Raw genomic sequence first — 26,599 nt, 5'->3', positions numbered from 1 at the left:
TATCAGATTGAACCACTTTTGCTAAAACGTCATATCTTCATATGCTGTCTAGCTGGGCTCCTGGAGTTCCACATCAGGTGTTTTAGATCTTCAATTTGTATAAGTCAATAGAAAGTGCTTATCAAATTGAACAACTTTTGCTAAAACGTCATACCTGTATATGGTACAGAGAAGCTGGGCTCTTGGGGTTCCACATCAGGTGTTCCAGATCTTAAAATTTATTATCTCAGCTGAAAATGCTCATCACATGAAACAATTTTTGCCATGGCACCATTTTTGTATCTCTTATAGTTTTGTTGGTCTGTTGGAGTTCTGCATCAGGTCTTCAAGTTTCGAAGATAAATTATAGCCTATATGTTGACCAGGCTTAATACTGATACAACAAAGAAAAAATCATTGAAATCCGTTCAGTAGTTCGGAAGATTAGCGTGTACAAACAAACAGACATACAGACATACAGACATACAGACATACAGACAAACAGACAGAATTTTTTTTTGGATTTGTGCTCCATTACTGTTTCTAAACCCCACCCAATTATTATTTTTTTAATATATTCAATGTACAGACACAGTTTTTTTACAGATTTATTATATGTATAGATGATAAGGTTGTCACCCTCATTCTTTCTTAAAACACCTGAACAAAAATCAAATAGTTCCAATATTAATTTTGGTATAATTATAAACGTAGCCGAAAGACGTCCACTGCTGGACAAAGGCCTCCCCCAAGGTTCGCCACTTGGCTCAATCTTCAGCAACCCACAACCATTGCTTCCCGGCGACCTTGGCCAGATCGCCCATCTATCTAATGGGACGCTTCCGACGCTGCCTTTTCGTATAATGACCAAAAATAGTTGATTCATGAGAATAGTTGTTAGATACTAGTTAAACAATCATCTCTCGAGCCTTTTGCCAGCTATGTTGGGGTCGGCTTCCAGTCTTCCGGATGCAGCTGAGTACCAGTGTTTTACAAGGAGCGACTGTCTATCTGACCTCCTCTACCCAGTTACCCGGGCAACCCGATACCCCTTGGTAAGACTTACCAGTTTAACCTTATGCATTAAAATAAATATAGAAAAATGTTACATCTGACCACGACTGTTACATATTAAGATTCAGAAATTGGTAAAACAGGCACGTGCAGACTTCCATTTCTTTGACGTCAGACTATGTTTGGAAAAGGGTAAAATCATAGAAATTCAATACTTACTGTAATAAGCCTAGCAAAGTGCAGGATCAAGATTACTTAGGGTTTCTCTTACGTTTTATACTAGATTTCTAGTGACCGAATGACGTTTTTTGTGCAGCTGAGAAATCATGATACCTTTGATGATCATGATATGGTTCAAAGAGAACCCATGTATTATTCCTGCAGCCGTACTCAGTTGACTTATTTACATCAATCATCGTACCACATTTTTTAAAACATCTTCGATTCTAACGGAATTTATAAGCCAAACGTGACTACAATATTATATGCACTACTTAGATCTTTATCTTTATTTGTACTTCAATCCTATAATATTTTGATTGTTTGTTTATGCCCTAAAGGCTCTGTAACTAATGAACTGACTTGAAAAAATATTGCACTGTTGCAAAGCTACGCTAGTCCCGGGTGAAATAGGTATATTTTATCCATGTACGGAATATAGGTTCCGCGCGAAACAGCTAGTCATCTATAAAATAGTTACTTAGAGTCAAGGTCTTTTATTTGTTGTAAATAGAAAACAAATACCCAATTTTATTGGAATTTTGGCGTCGATAACTTTATCGAAAACAATTAGGGTGTATTCTAAGAGATGTATTTTTATTTACATTACGTAAATGGTAAGAAACGCTTGACGCGGCAAGTCAGTGGATGGGTGACCATCTTGTCATGACAAGTTTTTCCGTGTATTGGAAGACACGATATTTTTAGGCTTCGGCAGTCATTTGTCATTTGAACGTCACGGGTAGTAGTAGTTACGGTAGGAACCAGAAAGTCAGGTGTTTTGTCAAGTTGCCCAGGTAATTGGGTTGTGGAAGTCAGATCGCTTTATGTAAAAAACCGGTACCTACTCAGCTGCATCCGGTGAGACTGGAAGCAGATCCCAACGAAAGGGAAAGGCTAGGCAAATGATGATGTTTAAAATAAGTCATTTAAAGAAAAAATACGCGATCTTAACAGTTGTAAACATTTGAACATACCCTTACATAAAAATTGTGGTTAGTTTTTAATTAAATTATCTATTTATTGCCACTAATAGTTTTCTTTTGTAGTTCACTTTGAAAATATAGGTATAGAATCAACCTATATAAGCTGAAAATTGTGAAAATGCACATACCAGCTTCAAACAGGTAAGAAATTGTAAACAAACAAACAAACAAACATTCTTTGTAAATATAACAAATAGTTCTTATGTATTCTAAAGACAAAATAACGTAATTGTTAACCATGATAGCGAATTATTTTTGTTTATTCCAATATTTAAGAACTTTTACCAAACTACTGACAACTACAATATCTCGGTTACACGAAGTTTCATATTCCGCACATGCGGATGCAGCTCAAAGTGTTTTACAATGAGCGACTGCCTATCTGACCTCCTGTCAGTTTTACTTGCTTCTGACTACCGGTACCCGACTGCCAAAGATGTTCAAATGACAGGAATTATAATTGAGAATGTCAGAAATGTCAAAAATTTAAACACTTCATTTCAGATCCCACTAACTGGTACTTGTATCATCATAACAATTAAAATGGAGACGGCAGCTGGAGTTGTATCGAAACTCACCAAGCTACAGGGCATCTTGAAACTGTTGACGTATCTACAGCTGACTGTTTATTTGTGGCCACCAGAAGCTACTGTAAAAGGTAAGGTAAAATAGAAAGTGAAGAAGAAAGAACATTTTAAGTCGTCTATACATAGAAGACTATCTTCTGCAGGCAGTCTTAACGTGGCGTTGGTAATAATTCCTTAATTTTTTGTACTTAGTGGTGTTGACGATCAAGATAGCATACTATTAAAATGTGCCATATTAGGGACACCAATATCGACAGAATGAACAAATCTCCTTAGGAGATGCTTTTATACAGTGGACGTCTTTGGCCTGTGATGACACATTTTGCAAAAACTAATATACGAGACCACCCATCAAAGAGAACAGTATGTATTATTATGGTTAGTTTAAGTTCTTTAATTTTTCAGATGGAGCGTACGCTGATTTCGTAATAATTGGCGGTGGGACTGCTGGCAGCATAATTGCAAGTTCTCTACTGAAATACAAACACGTAAGCGTGATAGTTGTTGAAGCTGGTGGTATGGGCGAATTTGAAACCCAGGTAATTATGATAATTAATTTGAAAGTTTTGTACTTTGCTGTATAACTCAATTTGCAATAAGTCGTTAAGATGCACTTAAAATTGAATGTTTCTATATAATTGAACGGAAGGTAAAGAAGATGAAGACATAATTTTTGATATAACAGTACCTACCTTTTGTTTCTAATAGTTATGTCCGGCTCTCGATAAAGTACTTTAATTTCTGTTATAAAATAAGAATTTAGGATCACCCCTTCTAAGAAGGATAGGTAATCTACCTTAATATTGCAGGAACATAACAATGTACGAGATAATTTATTTTTTTTTCAGCAAGCTGGATTATTTCCATTGACTAAGAATACAGAGTATGATTGGCAATTTAAAACTGTAGAAAACCGAGTAATACAACAAGGCAAAGTACTGGGTGGATCCTCTCAAGTGAATTACATGATCTATGGTAATGGATACCCAGTAGACTACGATGAATGGGCATCTATAACAAACGACAGTACCTGGTCTTTCAAAAATATCTTGCGTCTCACCAAGAAAGCTGAAAAAGTCACAGACAAAACCATTCTTAATTCACCTGATGTGGCCTACCACGGCACAGAAGGCAAGATACGACTTAAAAGATACCATTCTGGTCAAAGTGATGCGGCTTTAAACGCTTATAGAGAAATGGGTTACAATGTTCCAAACGATATCAACCCAAGTCACGAGTTTGGTTTTTCTAACGCTTACCTTGCTATTGGACAGGGTAATAGACAGAGTACTGCCTATTCGTTTTTCAGTTCTGAGAGGGATAACCCAAATTTAAAAGTGTCGTACCACTCCGTAGCTACCAAGATTATTTTCGATGAAAACAAACGCGCTATTGCAGTGAGAGTTCGTACAAAGGATAAGAAATATATAACTATAAATGTAAAAAAGGAGGTAATCGTTACTGCTGGTACTTTTAAATCTCCCCAAGTGCTTATGCTTTCTGGCATCGGACCGAAACAGCATTTGGAGAGCAAAAACATCAAAGTGGTTTCAGATTTACCTGTAGGCCAAAACTTGCAAGACCATCCCACAGCTGTTATGGTATACAAGATGGGTCCAGTACAACCTGCGCCCCCACCAAATCCTCACGAATTTCCAGTGGAATTGATCGCAGGTCGCGTGGCAAAGGATAAATGCCAAAAACGTGCAAACTATATAATCCATAGTGGAGTTATCGTCTCTCCCTTGTTTTTTTTCACACTTTGTAGCTATGTTTTCAATCTTAGAAATGAAGTTTGTGATCGCATAAACAAGGAACTCTCTGGCAGACAGATATTTTTACTTACTAATGGTCTTTTGTATCCTGAATCACGGGGTGAAGTTATTCTTAATAGCACTGATCCTGAAGAGAAGCCGATTATCAAACTTGGATTATATTCTCATCATCGAGATATTGAACGCCATGCCGAATATGTAGAACATTACTATGAGAAAGTAAAGGCTCATTATAATAAAAGCAATGGCTATGAATTTGTTGATCCGGGACTAGAGATGTGCAAGGGGCTGAAAAACGGGACACATAATTATTGGAAATGTTATGTTCGGGGGATGTCAACAACTTTGCACAACTACGTTGGTACTTGTGCCATGGGATCCGTGGTGGATTCAAAGCTTCGAGTGATAGGCGTTAAGGGTGTCAGGGTAGCTGATGCCAGTGTAATGCCTAAAATAGTCGGAGCTAATGTTGAAGCATCAGTCAACATCATCGCTGAGAAGCTTGTTGATATTCTGATTGAAAAATATAAACCTTCTGCTTATTAAATAAAAAGAAATTCAATTGGAAGATTACAATGGTGATTTCATTTAAACATTTTCCCTCTTACCCTTATTTGCAGTTTCAACTACGTTAACTTAAGTATGATCCATAACCTAATTTTGTATTGGTCGATAGATAGACAGGTGAACGTGATTACATAAGTTAGAAGATTAACTGAAATATGTACAAATCCAATACATATACTATTGGTTTCTTCTTAGCCAGCGACATCAAGTTAATTCTTGGTTAATTGCAATTCTCGAAACTACCAGGATAGATAAGGATAGTGAGACTGGCGTAAAATACTTAAATTAAAAACTTATAGACTTAGATAATATTTAAACTAGTTCCTATGTAACAAGAAAGAGATGGAATGTGAAATTGTTTAGCTGACTTAACTCGTACTAGAATGATTCTCAGGTGCGACCAACATATTGTGTGGATCTTAAATAATTTGCACATAGCAGTGCAAAGACTAGAAGTTAAAAGTTAGCCACCTCCATTGATTCCACGTCAGAGGCCGAAAGACAGATTTGAAAACTCCAGCAATCCATTTGTTTCACTCTACTCATTATCTGGTTCCGTATCTCAATTACGATAGAGTCGACTTCCAAACTAACTGAACACATCGACTGACTATCTGGTCTTCTCAGCCAAGTTATTTGAGCAGTAAAATTCCTGTAGACAATATTACGCAAGCGCCAGCATGCAGTATTTTGCTAACACTTTATAAAAAAATCATTCAACACCTAGAGATAGACATACAAACTTGTTTATTATCTAAGAGAAAGTAGGTTATTGTTACACACAATAGAAATTAATTAATTAAAAATTCTAAATTTTCCTAGAGGTATATAAGAGTTTTTCTTTGTGAACAAATTCTCAGTCCTGCTGTGACTAGGTAAGTATATGGATCCTTTATAGATATAATGAATATGGAGACCTTGGGTTTTAACTAGTCTTATTATAAGCATGTTTGTTATACGAACTTCGTTCAACGATTTCTCTAATAATGATTAATTATTATCATATTCAAAGTAACTAATGTTCTCTAGCATCGTGTCACTAGATATACATATAAAAAGGTTACCAGTATGTCCAGTTTACCAGGAGTGGGATGATAAAGAAAAGACTCAATGATGATGATGAAAAACGAAGTAAACGAATTGTAATCTCATTTCAGATTTCACGAACCGATGTTTTGATATTGTTATATTAAAATGGATGTAGCATCAGTTCTATCAAATGTCGCCAAGATACAGAATATCCTCAAGCTGCTGACGTTTCTACAGCTGACGACATATTTATGGCCACCAGAAGCTACTGTAAAAGGTGAAGTAGTACTGAGGATCATATACGAAGAGACCTGTACCATTACCATGAGTTAAAAGCATTAGTATTTAAATGTTGTGTATGGCCAATTCAGTGCCTTGAGCGGTCACCTATGTTACAAAAAGCTATACAATTTATGTAGTCAGTATTGAGCATCGACATTGTAGATGTGCTGTGCAATGTGCATTTCACAGACTACAAGACCCTATTTAATCTTAACCATAATTTTGAATGTCTAGATGGAGAATCAGCTGATTTCGTTATCATTGGAGGTGGAACTGCTGGAAGCATTATTGCAAGTTATTTAGCAAAATATGAAAACATCAGCGTCTTAGTCATAGAAGCTGGTGGCATGGGTGAATATGAAACTCAGGTAGGTAATTACTGCAAACTATTTAGAGCAAGAATGAAGTTTACTGTTGAATTAATTTCATACATTTTTTGACTATTTTCAATGGAAAGTTAAAGATCAAAACAAAGGAATATATCTGACACTAAAGTACTTTTTGCATTTCCAGCTGCTAATTAAAGTGAATAAAAAGTATTTTTTTTCGTTAAGTTTTTAGGTATATAATTTTCCATCAGAAACCATTCTCAACCACACGTTTCTTATTTCAGCAACCGGGACTATTTACATATCTGAGAAACACAGAATATGACTGGCAGTTTAGAATAGAACGCGATGTGACGATGAAACCTAGAGATAAAAGAGTAATACAGCAAGGGAAAGTGCTTGGTGGGTGCTCTCAAGTAGGATTTCTGGGTTATGGCATTGGACACCCTAGAGACTACGAGAGATGGGCAGCCATAACAAACGACAGCTCCTGGAAATTAGAAAATCTCTATCCTCTTATCAAAAGAACAGAAAAAGTCACAGACGAAACCATTCTTAATTCATCAGATGTCGCCTTTCACGGTACAGAAGGCAAACTGCGTATCAAACAATACCATTCTGGGATAAATGATGGATTCTTCGAAGCGTATAAAGAACTGGGTATCAACGTTATTAACGATTTCAATTCAAATCATACATTCGGCTATACTAATGGTTACTTCACTATTGGACAGGGTAACAGACAAAGTACTGCTTATTCCTTTTTGAGTCCAGAAAGGGATAACCCCAATTTAAGAGTCTTATACCACTCCGTAGCAGCAAAGATAATTTTCGATGAAAACAAACGTGCTGTTGCAGTGAGAGTCCTTGCAAAGGATAAGAAGTATATAACTATAAATGTGAAAAAGGAGGTAATCGTTACTGCCGGTACTTTTAAATCTCCCCAATTGCTCATGCTTTCTGGCATTGGACCAAGACGGCACTTGGAGCGCAAAAAAATCAAAGTTGTTTCAGATTTACCCGTGGGACAAAATTTGCAAGATCATCCGTCAGTAGTAATGGCTCACAAAATGGGTCCGATGCGTCCTATACCACCAAGAAATCCTCACGAGCAGGTAGTACAAATAATGGAAGGTCGTGTGGCCGTAGATGAACGCCAAAAACGTGCAGACTACCTACTTCGTAGTGCACTTACATTCAAACAGTCGTCACTTTTACAACTTTGTAGCTTTGTTTTCAATATCAGAGATGAAGTTTGCAATCGTATAGCAAGGGCAACCTTAGGTAGGGAGGTAAATTTAGTAACGCATCTTCTTATGTATCCTGATTCGCGGGGTGAGGTTATTCTTAATAATACAGATCCAGAAGTGAATCCAATTATCAAACTTCGATATTACTCTAATCCCCGAGACATTGAACGACATGCTATATATCTAGAACATTACAATCGGATAGTAAATACTTCGTATTATAGAAGGCTTAATGCTGAATTTGTGGATCCAGGACTAGAAAAGTGTAAGGGACTGGAACAAGGAACTCATGCTTACTGGAAGTGTTATGTTCTAGAAATGGCTTCGACTTTGAACAACTTTGTCGGCACATGTGCCATGGGATCTGTTGTGGATTCAGAACTTCGAGTGATTGGTGTGAAAGGTGTCAGGGTAGCCGATTCCAGTGTATTGCCAGAAATAGTCGGAGCCATTGTTCAAGCAACAGTCAATGTCATCGCTCAGAAGCTAGTTGATATTTTGATTAAAGAATATAATCTTTCTGCGCGTTAAATAAAATTCATTCGAACATTACAACAGTATTTTATTATAACATCTTCTTTCTTACCATAAGATGCGACTTTTAGAGATTTCAAAAAAAAATCCAGTGCTCATTATGACAGTCTATCTGGTAAAATTACTCAATATATATTGATTGTCGTTAAACTTAATTGCATAACAGAATATAATAAAGTACATAACATCGAGCCGAGTCATCACTATCAAGTTTTACTAGAAATTCACAAATTCACCAGTGAGTTCGGTCATGGCCTGGCCAGCCATGGTAACTGACTTTCGATCACAGGTGGGCTCTTATTGCCCTGTTCCCTTGAGTACCTCAGCCGCCCACTTTTATGTAAACATGGCTTCTTTTCAAATAATATATTTAGCATTCAAATCTAAAAATTATTTGCGAATTTCTCAGAAATGCAAATTCCCTAGAAGTAATAATATAGCATGGTGAATTAAAATGTCATTTGGTTATCAGTCCCAGTATTGCAAAAAGAATACGGACTAACTTGTTTAATTTCTGGTTAATTTAGGAATTATCGAATGAAAAGTAGACCAGTCTGATATTGATTGTTTTTATTTTATTTGTGAAAAGGACAATGAGCATTTTGGTCTACCTCTCCTCTAGCATTAAATGATATATCAATAGAAAGCTTGTGTTATGTAGAGTATTTTCTTGTATGGCGGCGATTGTTATTTGTAAGTATTTAGGGAGTTATAACGTGTTTAGTGAAATAATAACTATGTCTAAAATCTGCTATAGCTTCTAAAGTACTGACAATTTGTTAGAGGTATTTTAGTACGAAATGTTGTAAAAAAAGGCCTTTCCAGTCAAATATAATTAATCAGTAGAGAAGGGATTTATGAACTGAAAACACCTATCGATAATATAATCTAAAATAAGATCTAGCTTCTAAAGTACTAATAATTCATTGGAGGTATGTTCATACGAAATGATCTTTAAAAAGGCCTTTCCAGTGATATATAATTAATTACCTACTAGAGAAGGAATCTAAGAACTTGAAACTAATTATCGATAATATAATCTAAATAAGCTCTAACTCCTAAAGTACTAAGATAAAGATAAAGATAAAGATTCATTTATTGCATAACTGTGTACATATTGATGTTTATTAAATACAATAGATTAGATCAACAGTCTATCCAAGTCGGACATGCAATATTAAAATAAAGTAGAGAAGAAAAAGAAAAAAAGATTCACTGACATTACAAAAGTGACACTTCTAAATTACTTTCCAAAATATTCATTTAAATTATAAAAAACATTATCAATTAAAAAAAATTTTAACTTTGCTTTAAACATATTTCCATTTAATTGTTTAATTGCTGATGGCAGTATCGGTAAGTAGTATGTTAGTACAAAATATAACGCTTGAAAAGACCATTCAAATGATGTATGACTCATTACTAGAGAGGGAGTAGACAAACATCCAAACATTTCGCCCATTGTCCTTTGCAATTTGTACACATATGAGTAGGTATGTTATTGTATTAAGTGAGTAAGTTCTTGTTGAAGATGAGAAGACTAAACCCAATAGTAAGTTTTACTAAGCCTTGTTCAGCTTTCTAGAGAAGGGCTTTGGAAAAATAATAAACTGAGGCTATTCACTTAGCTATTCCGATTGACACAATTTAAATTATTTCCCTGAAACTTATCAAGTTTCGTTGCCTCATGTTTTTTTTTCTAAATATGCTACGCTATTGTCTAGACGGCTGCTTATCTCAGAGTAGCTAATTAGTTACTGAAAGAAAAAGTTATTTTGCATATTTGCATTTCAAATGAAGATGTACACATTGCATTTTAAAAGACGGCTATGTTAAAATGTTGATAATAAGGTTGAAATTATTTATTTATTTTAGTTATTATAGTTAGTTTGTTATACCTATAGTTAACATTCGTACCCAGCCGTAGCGGTCATCATCCCATGTCTTAAAAATAGTATTTCTAGATGTTTCCTTTTAAAGTTCCTCACGAAACAACGTCGATTTTCTGTAACTAGATCCTTTTAAAAATCGTATTTTTATCTTGTATGTTACTTCCTAAGCCCATTTGGTTATCGTTGATTCCTAATTTGGCCTCCAACGTATATAAAAGAATTGCAAATATCCTTTTCAGTTCTATTTAAAGTCCAACAACAGACACTCCGATTACTTTTAAGCTATTCAGTAAATTCTTTTGTTTCGTTAACTTTGTTACTGCTTTTAAAATAATGTGATATACACTATAGTATAATAATAATTTTCGAACTAAAACTTCCATAACTGATTAATATCTTATCATGAAAGCTGCCGGTGCAGTGTCTTATTTTAAGAAGGTCGAGATTATTTTGAGATGGCTGACTATCCTTAATCTTACTGCATATGAATGGCCAAAGCCTGCATGTGTTAAAGGTAACAAAAATTCTGTAAAGACTTATGGACACACTCAGAGACATTTAATGGTTACTTAAGCCGTTCTTTAGTGCAGAATTTCTATGAGAATCTGTCACTAAGGAGTGACTTAAGTAATCATTAAATGTCTTTGAGTGCGGGGGTTAGTTGAGAATAAATAAAAAAAGCTAATGGACCATGATGTTTTTCAGATGGAGATCAATTTGATTTTATCGTTGTGGGAGGTGGCACAGCGGGATGTCTCATAGCTAGCAGACTTGTGGAAACCGGCAATGTGAGCGTACTACTTATAGAAGCTGGAACATATCCGCCATTGGAATCAGATGTGAGTAAATTATAATAAGACTACATTATTTTTGAATGTAATATAGGTAATCACACTAAAGTAAGAATGATGTCATACACCTACGTTTATGTAGTGTTTTCCCACATCTTATGTTAACATTCGCTTCAATTTCAACTGAATATAGCTAAAATAACCTTATATTGTTTTATTTAGAGAGGCTATCAGATTAAGCTCTATAATATACAAGCATTTGATAAGATAGTTAACTAGTTTTTAGAAATAAGGATTGTTGTAATTTTTCAGCTATCAGGGCTATTTCCGTTTCTAAAAGATTCAAAATATGATTGGAATTTTACGTCTGTTCCTGATGACTTAGCTGCAAAGAACCACAAGGGTAATGTCATTCATATGTCTCAAGGAAAAATGTTGGGAGGCTCTGGATCCTCAGGATTTGGAGCGTATGCACGAGGGTATCCACATGATTACGATGATTGGGCAGCCATCACTAATGATAGCTCTTGGTCATGGAAAGCAGTATTACCTATATTCCAGGAAAACGAAAAACTCATTGATGAAAAAATCCTCAAATCTCACGACCATTATTATGGCACGAAAGGCAAAATTTACTTAAAGAAAACATACTACAAAAGAAATCGCAACTTCTTTAATGCTTTGAAAGAAATAGGCTATGATTATCATATAGACATCAATCCAAACCACCCGATAGGATTCACCAATTTAATGTTTAACATCGGTAACAAAACCCGACAAAGTACGGCTCATAAGTTTCTCAGTCCCCTCAAAAATCATCCGAATTTGCATCTCATGATCAATACCTTAGCAACGAAAGTAATATTTAATGATAAAAAGACTGCAATTGGGGTAGAAGTGATGACAGAAGACAACAAAATACTAAGATTGAAGGCTAAGAAAGAAGTCATAGTAACAGCTGGTACTATTAAATCACCGCATCTACTTATGCTTTCGGGAATAGGTCCAAAACGTCACTTAGAGAAAAAAGGCATTAAAGTTATAGCAAATTTACCTGTGGGGCACAATTTTCAAGACCATATTAATAGTATTCTGGTTTATAAAATGACAAAAGCATCGCTAGCTAGCAATCTTGGAGATCCTTATGAATACCCATATGTTGTTTTCGATGGATATGTTGCTCTGAATAAGTCTCAACGCTACGCAGATTATGAAACCATCTGCGCTCACTTTGGCGACAGCCTAACATTTGAGGGCTTATGTGCATTCTTTTTCAGTTACAACAATGAATTTTGTGACACTCTAAATAAGGGTCTCGATAACAAAGAAGTGCTTTTGGTATTCATCACATACTTGAATCCCGAATCGAGAGGACGAATTCTACTTAACAGTACAGATCCCAGAGACTATCCATTGATAATTCCAAAATATTATACTAAAAGTATAGATATTAAGAAACATGCTAGTTATCTGGAAGATTACAATCGTGTTCTGCACTCAACATATTTTAGACAAGTGGAAGCTGAATTAGTAGATCCTAAATTGAAGTCTTGTGAAGGTTTAGAAAGAGGTACAAAGGAGTATTGGAAGTGTTACGCCGTTGCGACTGGTGACACAGCTCATTATTTTGTTGGTACCTGTGCTATGGGGACTGTTTTGGATTCAAAGCTTCGGGTCCATGGCGTGAAGCACTTACGCGTGGCGGATGCTAGTGTTATGCCAACGAATGTACGAGGACTGCCTCAGGGGACAGTGATGATGATAGCACAGAAAGCTGCAGACATGATCATTATGGAACATGGGTTAAAACGACACACTTCACCGTGTGACTAATCTGTTAACTAAACAAATGTATTCTCCGCTTCTTACTGTACCTCTGCATTTTTTATCATTAATAAAGTGAACATCTCTGTCTTTGTGTGTATCATTTTTCTGTCTGCCATGGTACAGAGTGGACAATACATAATTTCCGCCTTGTACCTGCTAACGCCTACTATTATCTCTTTTGACAAGCATTGTTTTGCCTAACATCACCAGTACCTGTGGTAATGTGCAATGAATATTGATGTTCATCAAAACGATCAGGCGCTAGTTTATTCAAAATACGAGGTATTGTAAAATGTTTTTAATGTTTTCAGAATTTTACTGATTATTTGTTAAATATTTTGCTCATAAAGTTTATTGCTTTCAAATACTTTTTAAATGTTTTATGAATTTAGTTTGTTTAGATAGTTATTTGGTTTCATGTTTTTGAATAAACTTTCAGTGAATAAAATAAAGTAAATGTTATGTTTCGTAAAAATAAGACCTTCTGGCCGTATTTTTGGGACACGTTTACCTAAATAATAACATTTAATCCCTCAAAAGGAAATCTCAGACACTATTTTTCCACAATTACGTAAAGAAACGATATGATTCTTTATCTAACCTTCAAAATATTTAACAAAAAACATTTAATCTCAATGTTTCATTAAATGATCAAAACACAAAATCTGATATCAAAGACAAATCACAAACAACTCATTTACAGTTGGTACAAAAATATCAAATAACATTTTCGCTGAAAAACTTAAAAGGCGCTGCGATTTCTTCCTTAACAAGCACACAGAATATTAAGAAAAAATCTTTAGATCATGATCACGAAGGTTTTACTCGCCCAAATTAATGGATCGTATTAAAATCAGTTCGGGAACAAAGCTTTAGTGCTGGAACCACGATTTCTAAACGAAACCAACCGACCTCTTTGTGGGCATAATACTGATATATTTCAGGTTTCTTCGAGTGGTTGTTTTATTTATGTGATGTTTTCTCACACAATGCGAGTTGTATTCCCGGTTGTATTGATACTTTTATTGATAGTGCTTGAAAGAAAACATGGCGAGCATTGATGCCGAAGCAGTGGCCGGCTGACCCAGAAATGGTAAATACGCTCTCAGTTATCGGGTGATATAATATTTTTATAGATAGAACCGTTTTAATGATTGTGGTCTTATTTTCTGTGGTATTTATGGAGCTTTGGTAACATTTTGATTACGCCTAGGGGTCTGAAATAGTTAATCAATCTTAAGGATGGTTTGGGCTCGTAACTCCTGACTATAAAGTAAAAAAAAAAAAAAACTTTTGCTCTTAGGTACGTCGCTAATTAGTTAGATGATAAAGATTTTCCTGATTTATCATTAACCTGTTTGTACCTTTTGGACATTTCGAGATACAAAACAAGTAAGAAAATATATCCCAAAGTGGTTAATGAATAGCCACAAAGACTGTCGATAAAATATGAAAATTATAATTCATTTAGCGATTCAAAGCTGAGAATCAGCGGTTTTCGAAGGTTAAAGTAACAATGGGGAACCCTTTGACGCCCACTCTCCACTTTCTAATGATTAAGCTGAGAAGAGGGGGAGGAACTCCCGTGCTAGAATATAATGAATTTGAAGCAGAATTTTAATAACAATCTATTAATATTTGCACGTATTTGGTACTTGTAATAATCTGAAGCTATTTACGCAGGAAAATGGTCTCCGTTCTATTCTAATTTTAACTCAAATCATGTCCTATGTTATTTTTAGTCACCAAATCTACAGGTAGGTAATGTTTGCAATGCCATAACGGCGAATCCAATTCATGACATGGAAATGGACTCCCAAATCCCATCACAAAAAAATCCTTTAAAAGCCATCAGAATTAAAAATCCAAACAATTACATACGTTTAGCAAATTAAAATGAACTTTAAAGGGGCACATTTAATTGGAGGCCGTACCAAGTGAGATATTAAAATTCACTTCGAAATTGTATTAAACACTGGACGAGATTGATTGTGGAAAAAGGAAAAACAATAGACGGTCTGAACCGAAGCAATTTGGGCTTTGATTAAAATTTATTTGTTTGCATAGTCTATTTTTGTCGCTCGATGAGACTCCCAATGAGCCTGCTCTAAAAAACAATAAGAAAAGAAATGTTTAGGTCCCGGTTTAATTAAAGCTATTGTTTCGTACCGACAGATACCGCTTGATTAAATATCCTTTGTTGAGTCATTTTAATAATGGATTAATTTCATGGTTTAGATGGAATTGTTTCAAGAATTTTTCTTATTGAAGAAAGAGAAAGGAATCTTAAAAATATGGAGATTGTTATTATTCTACAGGATAAAGTATTCGAGAACAAACAAACAACATTAAAAAACATTACCAAGTAATAAATAAAACTTGTAAAATAATTCAAATAGATAAAGAACAGGTAGATACGCAAAAACATAATCTTAAGGCGGTTAACATGAATAACGACTACCTAAATAGCTCAAAATGTAAAAATTGAAAAAAAGAAAAAAGTTTTGTACTAACAAATGTTAGCAATTTCCCGCAAATGGTGGGGTATTCTATCTTGCGGGCGTCTATAAAAACACTCAAGATTACAATATTAAATACGGTCGTTAAGGGATAAAAGCCTTTATAGCTGTTTAAGCAGGGTTCATATTTAATCGCTCTTTGTGTAACATGTACTGTACATGTTTTCTGAACTATCTTGAGATTGATCAGTGAAGTCAGAAGAGAACAAATACACAATATCTTGTATGTAGGTAACGTAGCAGACTAAATTATTGAACCAGCACTCGGCAACATCTCACTACGACTTTACCCGTAATCAAAGTTTTATCAATACAAGTCATCATCAATATATTAGCCATTGGACATGGAAAATAGACCGTTCAGAGGATGTCCTATTGACTGACATTTTCTGCCACTGAGTTCCAAAAGACCCACTTATTACGACTTGGATGGTGGACGCATATGGAACAACTAAAATAATTTTGGGTAATAATTTGGGTATGTGCATGTGAGATGTTTGTTTCTCAACGCTCCCACAACAAGAAAGTGATTTCTTATATCATGGGGAAGAATAAAAAATACATGTTGTGATAATTGTGATCATGGAAAAACAAAAAACTCCAAAAGACCACCATCCTTTATACACAATTTCAATAAAAAACTACAGCCACACAAAACGAGATGTGCGAATAAAATAAAAAGCATAGGTAACTATAGTTCGGCCATTCAGAGAATGCGTTCCTGACACGTCGCGATTGAACTGACGACGTAACTTTGCAATGGCGTTGCAGTTACGATAAAAATATTTTTGCTGGTTGTTTACCGTTTTAACAATTGAGGAGCATTAAAACAACATTATTATATCAATAATCAATGAATGTTATTACGTCGTCAGTTCAATCGCGACGTGTCAGGAACGCATTCTCTGAATGGCCGAACTATAAGCAGAATTTCTTGTAGATCAATCTCTGTCGCCGTGCAATCCAAATGACATGAACCCATACATCACTAGTTGCACCCTTGTTTACGTGAACACATTTCTTATGTAACAGCTAAAATAACCCACGTCTAAGATGGAAAGGATTTTTATTAACGCGTATGTTTTGGTGGTACCGATGATATCAGAGTAGGCTTTGCTATTTTTTGTGTGACAACAGATGGATTGCTTGGTGGTAGGTGATTATCGCTGCCCATGGGTGTACACAACACCCAAAGACCCATAAGAGTGAGACATATGATAAGCATATCTAAGGGGATAAAAAGTACAAAAACAAAAGAGTGTTGAGCCAACTTTGCGTTATACCAGGTAGCAAGTCTGACGCTGAATGGCAACTGGCTCTAAGAGGAATTGCAGCAATTGCCTATGAGTGAAAAAGATAGCGATACGTTTACAAAGTGTATTATATTATTTCACAGGATCAATGTCTACGTTAAAATGCTTGATCAAGACCCTTTCGAAAAAATAAATCTTGAGGAAGGTAAGATCATGATTATGCGGAAATAAAGAAAGAAAAAACTTACCCAAATCATGACGGATTATCGGCTAATATGTACCTGCAAAAAAAGAAGAGCAAGTCATTCATTGAGCTTACGTAAACAAGAATAAATGATGACTATGAGGTATCGAAAATACTCCCTCTATTTTTTTTGAAAAGTTATTGATGACACAGTCGAATTGAGAATAATCTCAGATTTTCCAAAACTGCAAAGAAAATCTAGTCTTAATTAAATAGCAGAACAATGTTATAGATTAACACATAACATAATAGCTCCTACATCATAAACAAATTAATTCACCCTTACAACCAACCAAACCAACACAACCTCATATTATAATAATTGATGACAGTAATTACTAAAATAAATAACTAATTCCATTCCGCATCAGATTAAGCTTAATCTCCAATCCAAAATTGTATTACGTGGCTCAAGCATTTAACTTGATATTATAATACATTTGGTTTAATAATCTCCGGTGTCATGGGTATGAGCTTGTGGTCAGAGGAATCAGGAACATGTTGAAGGAAGGTGTCGAGCATATTAGGCTGCGGGATTGTTCGAAACAGTTACTGTAGCCCTGGTACATACAGGGCTTAAGAAGGAACATGATGGGTTTTAGTTAGTAAGAGTCTGTCACTCCCTCACACTGCTGCATATACGATGATGGTTACCGAGGAAAGGGACGACTAAACAAACGATAAATGGAGTTTGAAGAACACATGTTGCGCTGGTCCCTAATAAAAATAAGGATGATGATGATGAATATTAATGGTCCCCTTTTAGACAGTTATTGCGGGAAGTTTGGTTCCCGAATTTTTAAAAGCTATAAGCTATTATTAATCTGGATGAGCGAAATAGTTTCCCCAGGAGTCAATTGAAACCGCGTATGGAAGCTAGTTTTTAATAAACTTCAAAAAATTTCCAGAATTGTAAAACCGGTTTTGTAATAACAGCTCACTCTATACCTATGCTTGTGCAAATAAACTACTTTTTATGGATTTTACTATTTGCTGAAGAAGACTCAGTAATGCAAATGGTTTCTAGGAATTCAATACATGATTTCAAACCTCTGTGCTGTTTCGTATTTTATTTTTCATGAGATCTGAAGTTGCCCGAGGAAAAAGTAAAAAGGAGTTCGTGTACTAACTGTAACGTGTGTGTTACATGCCTATTATTTTGAAATTTAAGTTTCCACCAAAATTGCTAATTTTAAAGAAAACCAAAGTAACGTTAAGTTTACATGAAACAAAAAATGATAATACAGAAGCAAAAATAGCAACCTCATCAGTTCAAAAACCAACAAATCAGCAAAATCCTATTACAAATTCTACTCCGCAATAACATTCTGAATTCTGAGGATCTTACAACCAAAATGTCGTCGAGCTACATAAATGCAACACTGATCTGTATGTCCATTACTTATGACCCATTATCCCTTTCCACTTGGCTGGTCTTTACGACTTTATGAGCCCCGAGACGGTCTTAACGACCGTGGAAGATAAACTGATGTATATCTTTATGCTGTTTGCTCATGAGCTGATCACAAAGTAGCTAAGTGCATTGTGTATCAGCTATCGATTTTATATGGATGACTTCTTTGTGTTGAGAAATTATTTTTGCAAAGGATCATAAAATATTGTATTCGTATTCAGCACTGGTATTACTAAGAGGAAACATGATGTGGTTTGTCCTAATTCTTTGTCATCTCTGAGTTTTGATCAGATCATTGTCAAGAATGTCTAGGCAGAATAAAATATTAATCTAGGTGTCCCAAACAAGACCAAATTGGATCTCTAGATCTCTGGGTCCAAATTGGTTCAATCACTTCCCCAAAATACTTAAGTAGGTATTATCATTATAACAATTTCGGTCCTCATTTTAGCTTTGTGTCGCACATCAAAGCATTTTAATGCAAAAAAAGAAGGTATAACATCTAAATTATCAATAAAAATACCATAATGAGGGTCCATCTTTTGAAATTATGATAATTTTGCGCCCCAATGCCGTTGCGTCGCTGTTTCAGAGCTAGGAAACATTAACATATCGCTTTGATGTGGAAACTAAGCGTTTGTAGAATACAAGTATAATATATACTGCGACTTTGTTTACTTTTGACGCATCGTTTGTTTGTAGGGGGAGAAAATCTGTACTTTTATTGTAACTGAAAAGTTCTAAGTTTGTTTACACTTGAACACGAATATCTCATGAACCGATATATTTTATTTTCATCATCATCTGCCTTGCCTTTTCCCAACTATGTTAGGTACGGCTTTCAGTCTAATCAGGTGCAGTTGAGTACCAGTGTTATAAAAATAGCTACTGCCTATCTGACCCCCTGAACCCCGTTTCCCAAGCAACCCAATGCCCCTAGGTAAGACTAAAAGTAAGGTTATCTGACTTTCTGGTTAACCGTAGCTAAATAAATATCGTGAAATTAACACCACATTAATCCAAGCCCTACTGCTTACTCTAATAACCGGCTATAACCATATACCGTATCACACCCCTTAACATGATAAAGCGCATATTCTCCGAAGCAAAGCAGGTGCATTGTCGCCTGGAGAAGATTTGCATATGACAGCTTATGCAGGCTCGCATGGATATTGTGTGCATAAAGTGCGGCGAGATTGGACCTGCGTGTGACGCGAACGTTTTATAAGAGAGTTTTGTTGTCGGTTACTGGGTTGTTGCCGTTAGGAGTAGATTTTTGGGGTTATATTTTTCTGATGTTGTGTCTTAAAATGGTGAATTGATATCAATTATTTTGTTTTTCAGTCATAGATTAGACTATTAGTCAGCACATCTTAAAAGTTTAGAAATATGCGGCTGACTTTGAGTTATAGTTTCAAATACATTGTAAGGGCAAGTTAATGCAAAATCATAAAAAGAAAATACTGAAAATGATTTGTAATACTCAGACCGATTACAACTCTACAGCATAGAATACGCAACATAAAAGCTAATTTATCAATCGTATTATGTCTAGCCTATGAAAAGCAAATCCAACCACTTGATTCTACCTTCCACCTTGGCAGCAAAACTCGAGCCATTCCCCTGATTTGCTTAGGAAAGCGAAATACAGTTTCCAAGAAAAAGTATAAGCAAGTTATCGGATAACGAGTTTCTTGTTCCCTGGTTTGTGTCTGCCTACGGCTTCCGAAGTACTTGGGTCGGCCGTTTTATCAAAATGAAGTTATTAATGCGAGGAACTTGCAGGATATAGTATGTAACAATATTAGATTCATAGTACGAGTAGGTAAGAAAATGTTCTGCCATGGTCCAAAGGGCGATCAAGAAATAATTGTTAAGTTTCCTCAGCATTATGAGTCTAGCCTTTTCCTAGCTATGTAGGTTCGAGTTTTGGTCAAGAAAGAATGACAAGCTATCATACCTACACCTACACATTCTAGTCACTAAACTATGGGTTTATTTAATTCTTTATTCGTTCTTAAACCATTCCAGGTCTTCCGAAAGACTGTAAACTTCATATGATAAGTTCAACGACCTGAAAAAAATAAAATAATTATGTAAGTAGGTACCACAATACGAGGTAACATCATTAAAACGAATTCTCGTAACGAAACCAATTAAAACAGTAAATGATTTTAATGAAAACCCCAAAAATCGTTGCTTGATTAATAATATATTAATTAAATAGATTCGAGTTAATGAAATTATACGTCTGAATCGTTAATAATGTAATCATTATGCTTCAATTAGGTGCCACCGGGTTATCATTAAATCCTGATTCGGTAACTTCTATTATAATTGGGAAATGTATAAATTAAATTGGCATCTGTCAGAATATAATCCGGTTTATTTGCTGTTGTAAAAAGCTGTCAGTCGGTAAATATGTGAGTGTCCAGTTGGGTTACTGACTAATTAAAATGGGAGGTTTATGTGTGAAAGTACCGTAAAAATATTGTGTCCATTAATATAGAAGAATTTTGACAACACAAGACTTCTTTTCCGGATAAAAGATAGCCTGTAATGTAATTTTAGTTACAAATTATGTACTTCTCTGTAGGTTACAGAATCGTTACAATTGATACTACAATGTAAGTTTACTGCCTACAACGTCACAAGTTGACTTTACGTATTTTTAATATTACTACAAATTAAATTAATCAAAATTAAACTCATAGGGTCTATAGAAATGTTGTAAAAGTTAACTTTTAACTACTCCAACAGAATTCAAGACAAATCTTAATACAACGAAAAGTCGAGTTCTGTAACTATTGAAGTTACCAAACTTCCGACATTTCAATTAGTTCAAAAAGTAATTTCAATTAAAAAGCCAAGTTGCCGAAGAAACTTGATATCAATTTACGTTAAAATAATTGATAATTGAATTGATTCAATTGATTAGTTGAGGGTCTTATTGGATGGCTGAAAGGCTATCTGGTTCCACAAGGTTAAGCAAAGATTTATTTTTCAAATAAATTAGTAAGTATTGAAAAAAAATCTGAACGTAGGATGGATTATATGGAAGACGATTGACTGAAATAATCTGCATTGATTTAACAATTTATTTAAAATTTTAAGTGAAATTGGGATGAGCGCGGAAGGAATATGATTAATTTAGATAACAACAATATCTACACTAAAAATATTGTTTACTGTTTTGCCATTTAAAGGTTTTACATTATAAAAAAAATAGCCACGAATGTGTTTTGTTTGGTAATAATAATTTACTATTACCAAACAAAACACATTGAAATACATTTCGTTATAAAACCACTAATATATTCAAAAAACACTTAATTACCTTTTAAAAATAAAACGTTTCCCACGTATTAAAATTAAAAACGTTTTAAAAAATGCTTTTTTCCGTACTAAACATGGAAAATTGTTAATGTTTTCCGTTAACAATGGCTTAATGGGCACGGGTGTGTGTTATGGGGATGAAAATAAGGGTGTTCTAACAATGGGAATTTTCATGGTACATTATGTCGGCTTATGACATCGAAAATGTGTTAGATTTGTTTTTTATTGAGAGTTTTGATGATCGTTATTGGGGATGAAAATAAGGTAGGGTGTTTTGAAAAATTGTACGTTAAAATGCATGACGTTGGGTTTATTTTGGTCAGTATTGAAATAAATAAAATTGATTTATATTTTGGATCAATTGTCAATTTTTACTAGACCAGAATTTAACTGGGCCCGATAGACCATGGCAAGACTGACTTTTACTTCTGTCTACCACTAGACCGAGCTAAAATTAAAGAACTATTTTTGTCTTATTTGAGATTTAATTATTTTAATTGGATTAATCAGTTTTGAGAGTTTTTTACTTCAAGAAAATAGTTCACTATGTTTCATATTTTTAGAATCAGGTCAGTAATTCCGGGGATTACTTATTACTAAGCCTGATGAATAAATAAACAGTTAAAGAGATAAACTATGTTTAGTACTCACGGCTTTAGAAATTACCTTGAGACACAAAACTAGGCCAATCTTTTAATATTATAAATAGGCCTAGTCTAGAATAAAATATTGTTTAATAATACTCCTTTTACCAAATAACATATTAATATTTATGCGTAGGTATTGTGTAAAAAAACAAAAACATTTAGGTATTCTAGTGGGATCTGAACTATCTAGTGCCATCAATCAGAAATTCTGGGTACCTACCTTTTTCTAAGAAATAATGCTTTCGTATATTCCTGAAAAGGCAAATCAAGCGTACACTATAGTTTAGGGCGACCATACATTTTTTAAACTTCAAAACTATTGAAATAAATCTTTGAATTTTTTTTGTAATCACACTTGGCATTTTTAATATAACTTTAATTTAACAGTAGGTGAAGACCTTTATTCTACGAACTAAAATAACAAGATTCAATAATATTAAGTTTCACCGTAGAACCATGGAAATTTTTAGCAAGCTGTTGACCTTATGAAACAAACTTCTATAAAAGAATCTACACTTATTTTCGCCTTGATTCAAACACGCAATCGACAGCTAATAGCCGTCATTATAACAACATTGGAACAACTTTTCAAATAAAAAACAAATAAAGCACTTATTGCCAACTTTCTAAACTAAACGTGCCCCGTGGCTTTACCCCTATTTTTCTTTTTACCCGACTCATAAAGGTTTAAAGCAGAGTGGAATAATATATTGCCCAGTAAAAGCCTATCTTGACGATATACTGATGTTTCTTCCTCCTTCGCGCAAAAACTATTGAATGTAATATAGATTCTATTTCTAGAATAACCATGGCTGTCATTCAACATTTTTGCCAGTCGCTACGGGTATTCAAAAGCCAGTAAGTTTGACAACAGGGCTTACCAAGGGGTATAAGGTTGACCTTGAAGTTGGGTTGAGGAGGTCAGTTAGGCAGACGCTCCTTGCAAAACACTGGTACTCAGCTGCATCCAGTTAGACTGGAAGCCGACCCCAACATAGTTGGGAAAAGGTTAGGCAGATGATAACGATTGTCTTGTATTTAAAGGCCTCTTTTTATTCGTGTACTGGAAGTAGTTACCACGGGACGCGTGTAAAACCTTGAGGAACAGCTTGTTTAGAAATAACATGCATAATGAAATTCTCCTACATTATCCATAGCATAGGATCCTTTAATAAATACTAAAGCACCAACCATTGGCAATTACCGTGAGATGAGGACGGAACCGGTCATTACTGAGCGTTATTGCGTTGCTAATCTAATAGTACACTGCAGCGTCAGAGCCTTGCTATGTCTTCATTAAACCTTTGTACCTATATATTTAGGAGTAATTTCATAAAGGGGTTATAAAGTTCTTATTCTAATTATTTTGTTATTAGACTCTATTATGCTAGCTATGTTCACTAGTCCCTAAAAATTAACAGATAAACTGCCGACAACAAATCAGCCCTAAAAATGTTAGGAAGTACAAAAATATTATAATTACTGCAAAATTAAAACGCTACATAAACTCTCAGTATAATACATAATTAGAGAAAATATTTACCAAACTGTAAAATAATATATTCCTTAATAGATACACAAAACGAAAACCAAACACATCTCAATCCCCAGTATTAAACAGGCTGACATTTGAGTCTGTGAAAACTCTAAGCTTAATGAAACATCAACATACTTTATCTCATGAACTCAAAATTACCGCAAACACCCTTTCCCACGAAATGGCCGACGGCGAAAAATTCACGACGTGAACAAATTATTGTTGGGAATGTCCTGTATATTTTTATTTTTGGCCATCCTACCCGCAACTCGAATAAACCTGCGACTTTTTTCCCCAAATGACAAACGGTTTGGATCCCTCCACCATTTGTCGTTGGTCCATCCTCATTGGACATAGAGATACCTTTATTGTTAGCGATTTTTCAAAACAAAATATATTTCTACTCTTATTTCCTATCCCTTCTGGGGATTTATGCTTTGGGTTATGCTTTTTGGCGTAACCCTGGGTACTGGGTGCGATTGAAAAGATTTCGCAAAGGTCCGCAAATGTATGTGTTTTGTACGCAGCTGCGTGTGAAATCGATTACGAAGAGTAATGATGGTAATCCCGTATTTTATGTATTCAATGTATCGAAACATTCGCATTTTGAATGGACCAGTTAAACGTTATCGTATGTTACGATTGGTAAGTAAAGCGATTTGTTTTTGGACGATCACGACTCTATTTTGGTCGAGTGAAATTGAATGGAAATTAATTTTGGTACGTCGAGTTGCGTATCGTTTACTTACTTCTTATATAGAGAACTAACTAAATTACTCTTACATAATATTTCTAAGAAAAAATATACCTAACTGATCAAAAACGATCGTTAATTCAGCTTATAAAACTACCGAAAAGTTAAGGTTCACATTAGTTCAGTCGACCTAGTCAATAACAGTTACGATTTTCGCCTTCAAGCACAAAACTATCTGCAAGCCGAGCAAAACATTATCGTACACGAAGGCATTTTCGCTTGATTGATTCCTTAGATTTTCCGAACCAATGATTGCCTATTCTTTTTCAGATATCTAGCCGGGCTACATTTTTATTTGCCTGCTAACGACACGAAAATTTTCGCCAGTTTTGCGATTTTAACGCCGAATAATTTTTCATAATATAAGTACCTATTTATTAGGCTTCATACTGGATTGATGATAGATTGGTGTGAAAGTCGATATGGGTCGGTAGAGGGTAACTTATGAGATGATGGCAGATACGATTCGATAGAAAACATGCTGCGCCGACCCCAAATAAAATTGGAATAAGGGCAGAAGGATCATAACACATCCAACTGGACACACTCCGAAACTAAGTAACCATTACGATATTCAGTATTATGACACAGCCATTTTTACCAGTTCCATAGTATGACCAATATCAAAGAGCAACATTAGGCGAAATTATTCCATCCAAAAATTTGATATTTCTCGTCAAAACCTTTGTAGCGTATGACAGGGGTCCTAAACCTAAAGTATTTTGAATATGTATTACAGATATGTCTCTTGTAATATAGGTTTTCATCTTGTATTTGGTAGGAATCACTTTGAGAGGCTTAGTGAACAAAACAGAAGAATTTTTGCACATTGTTTTCATACTTTGTACGAAAATAGTTTTGTTTGAGGTTTACTAGGTTCAATGAGGGTTTTCGATACTTTTTCTGCCGCCAGGCGGCGCTTCGTATGCGTCAGGTCCAAACAGCTGTCAAATAGTATGGAATTGTAGGGTCCGAACTTATTGTTTATTGAAATTCTGTTATATTGGAAGTGTTATTGATTTTATTATGGACTACGGTCAGAATAAGGTTTCCGAACTAAAAATTGAGCTAAGAGAGAGGGTGCAAAAGTCACGGGTACTAAGGAAAAGCTTGTTGAAAAATTTGTTAACACAATATGATTTAGTTTTTTTTATTTACTCAACCTCAATAGTAAAACAATAATGCAGTGCTTTAATTATAAAATAAAAAAAACACTAAAATCGTTCACTATTCATAGTAAAGATAAGCACTTTGACAGTTACCTGGACCTGACGACTCGGTGCTGCCACCTGGTGGACGCCATTTTAGAAAACCCTCATTGATGGAAAGGCCTAAATTGAAATGTGGTTACTTTGATCGAATAAATACGAAAGTAGGTATGTATATACTATTATTTTTTCTAGCAGAGTGCTTAGTGCGAGTTTTCGTGAATTTTTTTACGGACTCACATGAGAGCGCGTATACTAAGATTTGTATGCAGTGTTGCCAACTTAGTGGATTTTCCACTAATACTGGTGGTTTAAGTCCCCTATTTAGTGGCGAAATGTTGAAAGTACTGCGGGTCAAGTAGCGAAATGTAAGTTTTGTGGTACAACTTTAAGGAGTTACTATGGAGATTTGAAGTCTCACGGAATGTCAAAAAAGCATCTACAAAACAAAAAGGTGAACGACTACTATATAATTATATTAAGTACTCATTCATTGGTCAAATGCGTAACTAAACAATTTGTGAAACTACTACGCCGATTATAATTTGTGAAGGATTCGGATCGGGTCGGATGAATTGCTAAACAGATGTAATGCTTTGTCTGTTTTAATTTTCTATCGTTGCCGA

General features: G+C 34.9%; 2 protein-coding genes across 2 annotated transcripts; both read left to right on the top strand.

Moving 5' to 3' along the window:
- Window positions 1-2,705: 2,705 nt before the first annotated feature.
- LOC124638237 (ecdysone oxidase-like) lies at window positions 2,706-5,136 on the top strand. The gene is made up of 3 exons (XM_047175136.1): window positions 2,706-2,856; window positions 3,191-3,324; window positions 3,634-5,136. The coding sequence occupies exons 1-3, from the start codon at window positions 2,742-2,744 to the stop codon at window positions 5,104-5,106; spliced, it is 1,722 nt and encodes a 573-aa protein (XP_047031092.1). The 5' UTR covers window positions 2,706-2,741; the 3' UTR covers window positions 5,107-5,136.
- Window positions 5,137-6,321: 1,185 nt separating this feature from the next.
- LOC124638468 (ecdysone oxidase-like) lies at window positions 6,322-13,148 on the top strand. The gene is made up of 6 exons (XM_047175439.1): window positions 6,322-6,469; window positions 6,673-6,806; window positions 7,052-7,949; window positions 8,271-8,420; window positions 11,149-11,282; window positions 11,547-13,148. The coding sequence occupies exons 1-6, from the start codon at window positions 6,322-6,324 to the stop codon at window positions 13,065-13,067; spliced, it is 2,985 nt and encodes a 994-aa protein (XP_047031395.1). The 3' UTR covers window positions 13,068-13,148.
- Window positions 13,149-26,599: the final 13,451 nt, after the last annotated feature.

The sequence above is a fragment of the Helicoverpa zea genome, chromosome 17, assembly GCF_022581195.2.
Source record: "Helicoverpa zea isolate HzStark_Cry1AcR chromosome 17, ilHelZeax1.1, whole genome shotgun sequence".
Classification (NCBI taxonomy): domain Eukaryota; kingdom Metazoa; phylum Arthropoda; class Insecta; order Lepidoptera; family Noctuidae; genus Helicoverpa; species Helicoverpa zea.
The sequence above is the reverse complement of the archived record's forward strand: the minus strand, read 5'-3'. Positions and strand labels throughout refer to the sequence as shown.

Excerpts from the sequence above, each read along its gene's own strand:
- LOC124638237 (XM_047175136.1), top strand. The coding sequence starts at position 2,742 with ATGGAGACGGCAGCTGGAGTTGTATCGAAACTCACCAAGCTACAGGGC. Across the intron at positions 2,857-3,190 it reads ACCAGAAGCTACTGTAAAAG|ATGGAGCGTACGCTGATTTC; the intron begins GTAAGGTAAAAT and ends TTAATTTTTCAG. Across the intron at positions 3,325-3,633 it reads TGGGCGAATTTGAAACCCAG|CAAGCTGGATTATTTCCATT; the intron begins GTAATTATGATA and ends TTTTTTTTTCAG.
- LOC124638468 (XM_047175439.1), top strand. The coding sequence starts at position 6,322 with ATGGATGTAGCATCAGTTCTATCAAATGTCGCCAAGATACAGAATATC. Across the intron at positions 6,807-7,051 it reads TGGGTGAATATGAAACTCAG|CAACCGGGACTATTTACATA; the intron begins GTAGGTAATTAC and ends TTCTTATTTCAG. Across the intron at positions 7,950-8,270 it reads ACGTGCAGACTACCTACTTC|GACTAGAAAAGTGTAAGGGA; the intron begins GTAGTGCACTTA and ends TTGTGGATCCAG.